Genomic DNA, 10,465 nt, shown 5'->3' with positions numbered 1-10,465 from the left:
ATCTAAATAGAAGCTATTCTTAACTTGCAACAGCTACAGGCGTTAATCCTGAAATGGCCCAGGAGTGAACCTCAGTATTAAAAGCCAAAATTAACCCCAGCAGACACATCTACAAACAACTATTCTTGAGTAAACATTCTTTACACACAGGACATACAATACTGAATTTACTTAGATAATTAACCTAAAAACCCAGATATGTACGTTTTTCGCTTTCCCATGGGCATTACTCAAAACATGTTAAAAAAAAAATTACAAGAGACAATAAAGTGGATGAGCCATGTTTACATTTCTGCAGTTTTTTTTTATTGATCGTTCATCCATCCTGTCTACAGCCACAGAACATAGCTACCATGTTTCAATGTTCTTTATGTGCATAAATTTCTGCTTGCACACACCAGTCAGCAAGCATCTCCTTCACAAACACTTTACAACCTTACACTTTCAGTCAGTTTACAGTAAAATAAGTTAAAAACGGTCCTCTTTCAGGCCTGTGAAACCAGGTAAATAACAATCTTCCTTCACTTTGAGTAGTGCCATTGATGGAGAGTTTTGCTGTAGTCAGCCATGCTAGCTCCACATCATAGATAAGTTATGAATCTGCACCAGGTGAGCTCTACATCGAAGGACATCTCACCATGGTGTTGTTATGAAGGCATTGGTACATATTTACAGCCAACATTTCTTCGCACTAGAGGCTGGTAACAGTGTGTCACCCACAGCACGTTACAAAACTCTTATCAATGACTTTGATGACAAGTAGGAGGTAAAACAGGAGTTGGAGCAGGCAAATTAAGTAACCAATCAGAACAGGCTCTGAAAGGAGTCCTAAAACACAGCTAGAGGTGTTGTCCCAAAGTCTCAGAAAACAAAACGTCCAATTTGTTGTGGATTCAAAAGTGCGTTCATGACAAATGGGTGACACCATCCTCTCCTCAGATCAGAAACCCAGTTGCCATGAACGCTTCATCTTCAGCCAAAAGTGGATTGAGTTTCAGCACCAGTTAACCACCAACACATACATGTCCAACCTTGTATCACTCTGACACAGCCGATATTATTCATTATTTAGAGGACTTTGATGAGTTACAATTTTAAAAATGAAGTTGTTTGCGGATGGCTCTGCTAGCAAAAATGTACTGGACGCATGTTGTCATGGAAAACAGAATGAGTGACAGGCCAGGCAACCTATCATGGCTAGCATTTTAAATAAAGTGATTAATATCTTCATTGTCAAGTCAAAATACAGATTCACAAAAAAAGGACAGTGTAGTTTTAGGTTTAGCCACTTGTATGACAGATCACTATTTCACCTTTAAGAGGAAGTGACAATTTCCGTAAATGAACTAGCTCAAAAAGTGTCACTTCACTTTTAAGCCACAAACAGTGATCTGCATACAAATGGCTAAGCATAAACCATATTTTAGCAAATGCAAGCCTAAAAACACATTGAAATGACATTAAATATTCTTTAGATTTTTTTTTGTTTGTTTGCTTTATGATGTTGCTGATTTAAGGTATGCAACAAGGTCCTGGCGCTCTCCCTTCTTTTTGATGCCAGCAAAGATCATTTTTGTTCCAGGAATGTACTTCTTGGGGTTCTCTAGGTACTCCATCAAGGTGTCATCACCCCACACGATACCTGGACATGAGAGAGAGACAGAGAGAAGAGAGTGAGAGAGAGACAAGGATGTTGGGGGATAAAGACAGGTAATCGATAGTGAAAACAGGATTAACTCTTTAAGACAGCTTGAGGGGCTCTGACCTCAGCGATTTATGGATAAAAGAGTCAAAGTTCCTCCCTGGCAGTCTTTTACTGCCCAAGGTAAAGGTGTGCAGTACATTTTTAAAATAGTGATAATGTTGGGTCCACAATCATGGATACGCCACCGTTTATCAAAAAACAAACAAAAAAATGATTACAATATTTTATTCAAATAATATTTCTCAGACAAGGTTACTTTTTTGGTAATAAACCACATTGTCTCAACACTCATCTAAAGCAAAATTTCGGTGAAATTTTGGTGGAGTTTGGCTCATACTAAACATTTATACTAGGTTTAGACTGGGTAGACTGGCAGTTTGGTGCTGGCATAGTTGTTCAGCATTCCAGAGAAAAATGTGGCCCGAAACTACTTGACTAAGATGCTGCTGCAAACAACTGGATGACATTTTTCAATGGAAGTTATTTTTCAAAGTTAAGGCACTGGCAGTAGCAACAATGTACAAAGGACCATATTAGTTATTACCAAGACTTACCAGATGCTACTCAGATATATTTCAGTTTCTTATGAGCATTTCTCCCAAATCTAAGTATCCATTCTAAATAATGTCAACTGAGGAGAAAAAATACTGTTTGAGAAATAATGAAAACTGCTCTTGGTAACAGACTTTTGGACCACATGTATGTCATAAAGTAAATTTTAATATAGGCTAGTTAAATATGTAGTGCCCAAAAACTGAACTGAACACAACACTTGATGGTGTCACTTGACCCCCCACAGACCACAGTCTGTGTGTGTCAATTATGTCATTATCAGGGCCTCACAAAAGCCCTGCACAGGCTAATGTCATTAAAGTAAAAAGGACAGCTCTGTTTGAAGTCAGGTATCTGCTATCTGCAGCAGGCTGTACCACTGATCCACAGCAACAATGCTGCATTGTCTCAAAATGTGAGCAGCACAGACCTGACTAAACAGGCATGGCAATACTTTGTGAACTCCTCAGAGGTACGACAAAAGCCGAAGGGAGAGTCTCATCCCTCACTGCTTGCATGGCTGCTATAGTTTCCCAACTGGTAATTAGCTCAAAAAGCACGGAGTAATTTTTGTTCACAAACCACTTTGGCTTTTAATGGTGGTTGTAAAAACATTCAGTGTGTGCCAATTTTTGGCACATAATGAATGTTTGAATATTTAGTTACCTCACACTTGACAGCATCAGAGTGTGGAATTGTGCACACCCCTCACTTGTGTAACTAACTAACGCAGTAACTGTTTGTAAGAAACTTTGTCAGTTGTTATTCATTTTATTAGTTGAAGACTATCAAGTTTCTCCTTATGAGCCACAGGCCGACAAGAGTTACACTTTTGGATTGGATTTTATCAGACTGGCACCAAATGCTGATTTGATTTTACCATCATGTATTACTTATGTATTTACTTGTTACAATGCACAACAGCCTACTGGCAATATACAAATGGAAAACTGTAAATGGTTAATAAATTGGCATGACCATGTTATGTGAATTCAATTATCTCTTCTTTGCACAGGCTTTAGATTATCTTGATGAGTGAGCTGCAGTGCCTGCTGATATTATACAGTATATGAAAAATACACAGAGACAGGAAATTTAGGCAATAAAGCCAAACCCAGGTTCCAGGGAAAGGGTTCATTAGGTTCACCAGCAGGATTTCGTGTAACCACTGTGCAACTGACCTTTACTCTTGTTGGCGTCTGTGTATGAGTAGCCCTCCGCCTGCCCGGTTTTGCGCCCGAACAGGCCCCACAGGTTGGGACCGACCTTGTGCTTGCCACCCTCCTCAACTGTGTGGCACTGGGCACACTTCTGGACAAAAGTTTTCTTTCCCTTTGCAATGTCTCCCATAGTCAGCTAAAGACAGGGAAAAAGAGACAGAGAATGGGATGCAAATTATAATCAGCACCTTTATCTTACAAACAGCTGTAATAACACAGTAAAGAAAAAGTTAATACAAAAAGGGACACCTTCGTGTTTTTACTGACCAAATGTTATGTAGTTACAGTATTATAATTCTATCCATTACACAAACTGGGGCTCCTAAATCATCCTTTGACAGAGACACTTGTGTTCACAGGTCTTATATAGAGCAGGAAACTCAACCACAGTGCTGCGCTCCAGTCAGCGCCACACTGTGAAGGTCATTTGAGGTAACAACTTCTCTGGAGTCTATAGCTAGTCCCAAGTACCTCTTACATTCAAACCACATGACATTCACTACTGTAACCCAGCTGTGAAGGTCACACAAGTAAGGTGGACAGGGGGTATGATACACACCAGCAGCTATTATCATGCAGGCTATGTATTCACCTTTACAGCTGCTACAAACGTTGTAAGTGTACATATACACAAGTTTCAGTCAAACGTTGGTTATAACTGACACTGCTGTTGAGCAAACCACAGTGAAACACGTTAGCCTAGCTTACGCTACCCAAAGTTGTGTCAATGTCAAGTGGCTCTCATTCAGCCCTCCGCCGTTAATAGCTCGGTGAGTCCCGTTATCTCATGTTACATGTGACTGAAAGCTGCCAGGTTCTCCGGCTGAATAAGCTCAGTTTCTATTTGCTCTGGAGCCGACCACGTTATTGAGGGAAGCCACTGAAACGGTCGCTGTTATCGCGGGGAGCAAACATGGTGGTTTAAGCTTACTTTAATGTACTTGATACGAGTCGTGAGGGTGATAGCTTTCACTGCGGCAAACAGCCAACACCGCTGCAACAGGAGTAGAGGACGCCGGTTGGCTTGGTTTAACTTAAAGCAGCACCAACGACTCCAACAAGGGCTTGAGGTCATTCAACAATGGCGACATTTAGAAGACGTTTACATTAGCCAGCATCAAACTACACCAAAGAATAAAGACACCATTACAACGTTACACTTCCTCACACCCAGTCCATTAGCTAAGTCAGTAAGTGAACAGTACCACAAGTGTCAAGCAGCCGCTAACATGGCGGGAGGTGAGCCGGCCCGACTCACATCCTCCTGAGCATCAAGGGCAGACGCCGATGTTCGCACAAACTACCGTTTCCCTTCAAAAGCACCATTAACACGGCTCTCACACATTTTCAGTTCGTGATAGCGCACATCGTTTCTGGTTGTGAAGCAGGGATGCTGCAGCTTCCTAAGCCCTAACAAGGGAAGTCCCGAGGAAACGGGATGTGGCTACGTGACTAGCTTAGCCTCATTAGCCGGATAGCGTTAGCCTGGATGTGTCTTCCACCCGAGTAGGCTTCCTAAAAAGGATGCTTCAATGTCGGCGGCCCAAAATCATACCCGGTGTCATAATATTAACACCTTCCTTGAATTCATGAAACACTCGGACACGTTCCACAGACAATTTTTAAAACCATACATCAAAATCAGCCCCATTGTTCTTGAATAACCTGCTAAAACAGGCTACTGCTGGAAGCTGAATCACGCAAAGAGAGCAAGCGTGCTATTCTCCAAGAGCCTTAGCTTCTACCGCGGTAGCTAACGGGCCGGTGTCCCCATCTCTGCCACACGCTCCATTTTAATATCAATATATATAATTTTGAGAATGAATACCTATCGAATTAAACGCTCTCTGACATGTCGGTTCAATTGAAGAAATGACAGGTTACCTTCTGATTAAAACAGGACGCTGTAAGATCCCTCGGAGGTAGGTAAAAGCTGCTTTGCCTCGGCCGATGCGCGGTTTCTAGCGGTCGTAAAGAAGGTCACTTTACTTTAGAGGCACCGGCTTTTGACGTCACCATCCAATCACGTGCCGGCTTTCATTACGTGTCCACTGTCAGTCCCGTTTTCAGAAAGACTTTTCGCCTTCTTATGACAGTTTTATGTTGAAAATTAATGGTACGGGGGTTAGACCGATAAAAACAAAAACCATAAGCACAATCACAGCGATCCTTTGTGGGCTGTGTAGGTGCGGGAGCAGGGGTCCCGGGACGTCTGGGTTGTAAAAAGCCCACCGCATTCCCAGGCTAGCACTGCGGGGAAAAAGCACCTGCTGGGATTACCTTTTAAGGAGATCCTTATGAATGCCTGCGTTCATTTACTTTGTATTGATCGAGGGCAATTACAACGACTTTGCTTTTTATAAAGTGGCTCATCTTCTTTGATTTTATTTTGGCAAATGTGTGTGGGTCAAACAGCGTGTGACTTTGGCCTTGATCTGTATGTATGTGTGTGTGTGTGTGTGGCTATTTCACTTACAGAGAGCGCAGATGGCGTTTACCCTATAGGATTTATTCAGCAGCCCATAACTCAAAGACCTAATTATAAATGTACAGTATGAGGGAGACGTATAGCGCGAGATAAAGAGAACGAAGAGGGGAAAATGTGACTTTATGCGCTGCACACAACAGTTATTTTACAACCACCAGTATTTGCATAACTTTATCACCATTCCTCGAAAGGGGTCAAAGGGTCACCCTGCACCTGCTGCCCTGACGTTTGTAGGCCACACGCACACACACACACACACACACACACACACACACACACACACACACACACACACACACACACACACACACACACACGGGAAGACATGCAGAGGATTCCTGGGATGCCCTGCAGGTTACATTCCCTCCTTGCTCGTGCTTCCTGACACTCTATATGTGCGCTGTCACAAGACTCCGACCGATCATCTGTTGTGACAGGCATCACCTGACAGCTGCTCCGTAAGGTTACCTCAGTCAGTGATGTGTTTTTATCAGTTAATACGACAGTTTTAGAGCCCATAGCATGATCAGATTTCTATTTTAGGCACAGGAAGTGGAAGTGAAGAAGATGGAATCTTTTCTAACTCTCTATTTAGTAGGAAAAGATGAAAGGAAATAATTATACTACTACTACTAATAATAATAATAATAACAACAGCAACAATAGTAATCATTCTTGTTGTTGTTGTTGTTGTTGTTGTTATTATTATTATTATTATTATTATTATTATTATTATTATTATTGGTATTGTTGGTTTTGTTGTTAGTAGTAGTATTTTGTAAGGTGAGTTACAAAAGTTCACTGCAGCATCCTTTCGTAACTCCTCCTAGTATCGCAGTGCCTGAGATGCTGCACTCGGCTCCGGCAGTACTTCTCATGTGCAGCAGATGGCAGTGTGCGCCTTGCTGCAGAGGCTAAACACAGCAGGACAGGGGGCTGCGTCGTTGTGATGCCTCCTTCATGTACTGTCGGATTTACGGAAACTGGGGGTTGAAGATTGAGCTTGCGGGCTGTGGTGCTACGAGGTAAACGTTTCTTATATCGTGGAAGGCGTGCCAGCAATTCATGGATACTGATTCAGTATCATTTAATGCTTTAGTAAATAAATATATAAATAAAATAGACTAAAACAAAAAATGTCTATCACATAGACCTTGCACATCCTTCCATTATTTCAGTACCTGGCTGACCCTAGAACAGCTTCAACTTAATGCTTTAAGGCGTATGTTCACATTTGGATGTATCACAGTCAAATGGTGACGTTATTTATTTCTATTTTTATTTTTTTACTTCTCATCTGCTAATTATAAATGGGAATCCAGTGCAACTACTAATTATTAGGCTCCTTTAGGAAAACTTTATTTGTAAATGTAGATTTGTACGTAAAAAGCTGTTTTTAATCTTTTTTTTGTTGTTGTTGTTGTTGTTTATGACATGAACGTATATCACTCATGGCTTCAAGAATCAAACCACAGGAAAGCCCTGGGATGTATAAAATATTAAACGGATCGTGGTTTGACACCACGACTGTGGGGTGGGGATATTTCCCACATCACCTGAAGGCAGCATTATTTTTTCTTCTTCTTTGTGGTTTTAAATTGAGGCTGGCATCCGGTGTTAAATAGGGATTAGCGCCACAGTTGTCGACACAGTCTTATGTTACTGCATTCATTCCTCAGAGTGAAACACAGATGTACCAGATACACACACTTTTAAAATTATTTTTCATGATTCAGCTTGCCTTCATGTAAAGCCGATGGCCTTTTCCAGTCCAGTTTTAAACTGCGGCCAATGAATTCCTCTCCAATTAATATGAAGGTAAGTAATCTCTGCTTAAAAGTTATTTGTTGCTGAGGAGGCTGCTATTTTAGAGTGGAGGCTGTAGAGTGGAGGTTTCACTCCACACTGGAAACACAACAGGGGCATTTCAACGTCCTCCAAATTCTGCAGAAGAAGGCTCGCACACCCTTGTACTTCTTCTTCTTGATGCCATCTGAGGAGTTACAAAGTGCTGAGTATTAAGACATGTTAACATATGAATCTCAATTAAAATTATAGTCTCATAATTCTTCTTGTTATCAAAATCAAAATCAAAAACAACAACTCACTGTCACTCTCTGCACACTCCGTCCTGCAGACCTCTGCAGTCTGAGAAAAAAAATAACAGTATAGAAATATCAAACATAAATAGAGGCACTAACACAAAAATGACTTGGAAACTGATCTAACTTTAGTGCAGACACATTTGTATTTCTTTAGACAGACACTTCATTCTTACCTCATCACCACGGCAGCCTGAGATCTGTGTGATGACGTTTTCCTCCTTCACAGCATCCTGAGGTAAGAGTCAGAGGAAAAACACACAGGTGGTTTATAATCTGACATTTCATTCACACACACCACATATTTTTTTTGATTTGGTCTGTCTCCTACCTCACAGACGATGTGGGACATCACATCACAGTCTGAATCCTGAAGCAGGGACGCTTCCTTCCCAGAATCCTTTGCTGTGTTCTGGGGCTCGCCAGACGCAGCAGTCTGGACTCTGCGGTCCATCTGCTGGACGGCAGAGACCACAGCCTCCCTGGCAGTGACGAAGCTGTCGTCGAAGCCCACCAGCTTCAAGAACTGCAGCCTCACAATAAAGCTCTTGTAGACCAGCGCCACAGCCTGTTTGGCAGCAGATGCAGACATACATCCCAGTAAATCAGACGGAAAGTGCCAGAATTCAGACAGGCCGGGAGTTACTGTGCTGGCCAGCAGGTTGCTGATTTCAGCAGCAGCAGCTTCAGCTCTGTTTCCCCCGGCAGTGGCCGTGTGAGACGCTGGGCTCGGAAGAGGTGCTCAGAAACCTCTGGTTCCTCCAGGAGGGAATCCAGAGCAGCTCTCACCACTTGGGCTATGATACAGTAATACAGGGTTATCTTGAAGGAAAATGAATATAATAATAAATTATGACATGCTGACATATTTTGATAGCTGTTCCATTCATGTCAAAATTCAACAACTTGAGCAAAAAGAAAAATACATTAATCTGTTAATTTAAAAACAAAAAATCTAAGAATAAAGAACATGTAAAGATCTGAAATAAGGTGGGTTATTTATCCTGAAGATAAACTCTCAAGAATAGCTGACAAAAATTATATAGAGAATGACTAGAACAGATTCTCCACTGCTTCTGTTATAAAATATAATTAAATAAACACACACGCAATAAAATTAGATTCCTCCGCACAAGATGCTTGCAGTGTATGTGTTCTGTGATGGCCACTTCATAGCCAGAATACCTTTCTTATTAATTATTTTTCTTTTCCCTCTAACCTTTAGATACTAGTACACATATGAGAAAATAAGCACCAGTGAGCTGACATTAAAATACACACCAGTCTTACACACCACTTTCTTGTAATTTTAGATTTCCCACATACCTTGAAAGCAGCATTATTTTCCCTATACTGTGGTTTTAAATTGAGGGTGGCATGTGATGTTACATTGTGATAGTGCCGCTGTGATAGTGCCAACCTTGGATCAGCGGTTTATGCCAAAGAAAAGCTGAATGGGTTTGAATATCCACCCATCAACAGACTGGCGGTGGCTTTTATTGATGATGGAGAGGACCAGGTAGACAGACACTCATAGTAATAATGCAATATATGTTTAATATTACAAATTGAAATGATGTGTCTGGTCTCTGTGTTTGTGTGTAGTCCAGTCGGCCGGATGGCAGTGCAGTTTGTAGCCACACAGATGATGTCTTCTGTGTGGAACGGATCCTCACCTGCCGCCAAAAACCAGCCGCCCTGTGTTTCACCATTAGAGGTCAGGCTTCCCACAGATTTGAGTTTGGGGTTTATTATCATTTCAGTTTAACTGCGGTGTCCTGAACTGTGTACCCGAGGATAGGAAGTCAAACTCAACACTCAGAGGGTGCTCAGGGCAATCCGTGCTGGCATTTGCCCCTCCAGTTACCTGCTTCTTATGAATGATAATCTGCCAGACATGATGCTGACAATGACACGCCTGTTGAAGCTGTTTGTGTCATGGAGAGTCTATAGAGAAGGCTATTAGAGTTTCAATAAAGTGTCGGTGAAACAGAGTCATCACATTGCAGCGAATATTAAAGGAATGCTTCTATCAGCTCCCCTTTCTCCCCTGTCTCTTGAGTTGTAAATAACAACTCAAGGTTAATTAGCGTTCTAGGTTAATTGTTCCTCCAGGCTCTCATGCCACCTAAACCACTTTTACATGTTTAAATAATAAATTAAATTAATTAGTGGTTAATTACAAGATTCATTTAAGGTTGGCCAACCATGGACACTTTTGTATCTTAACCCGCTTGTCCTGCCAACCTCTTGGCAATATGATGATACTATATGACCAATAAGTCCTCCAATAACTACTCCTGGAAATGTAAAGCACGTTCAGGTTGCAGCTCTGATCCTGCGTATGTTTGTTTTTATCCTCCAGGCCGTACTGGAGAATGTTTTCCTGATAAAACTG

The 10,465-nt window shown here is 41.5% G+C and overlaps 1 protein-coding gene across 1 annotated transcript; it reads right to left on the bottom strand.

Moving 5' to 3' along the window:
- Window positions 1-274: 274 nt before the first annotated feature.
- On the bottom strand, window positions 275-5,482 carry LOC115372377 (cytochrome c). The gene is made up of 3 exons (XM_030070223.1): window positions 5,362-5,482; window positions 3,439-3,613; window positions 275-1,642 (listed from the first exon to the last, which is right to left on the bottom strand). Exons 2-3 carry the CDS (start codon window positions 3,605-3,607, stop codon window positions 1,497-1,499), a joined length of 315 nt encoding a protein of 104 aa, XP_029926083.1. The 5' UTR covers window positions 3,608-3,613; window positions 5,362-5,482; the 3' UTR covers window positions 275-1,496.
- Between the last annotated feature and the right edge of the window lie 4,983 nt (window positions 5,483-10,465).

This window comes from Myripristis murdjan, chromosome 15 (genome assembly GCF_902150065.1).
Source record: "Myripristis murdjan chromosome 15, fMyrMur1.1, whole genome shotgun sequence".
In the NCBI taxonomy this organism is placed as follows: Eukaryota; Metazoa; Chordata; class Actinopteri; order Holocentriformes; family Holocentridae; genus Myripristis; species Myripristis murdjan.
This window is presented reverse-complemented; position numbering and strand designations above follow the sequence as displayed.

Coding starts and splice junctions, on each gene's coding strand:
- LOC115372377 (XM_030070223.1), bottom strand. CDS start 3,607: ATGGGAGACATTGCAAAGGGAAAGAAAACTTTTGTCCAGAAGTGTGCC. Junction 1,643..3,438: donor AGACGCCAACAAGAGTAAAG/GTCAGTTGCACA, acceptor TCTCATGTCCAG/GTATCGTGTGGGGTGATGAC.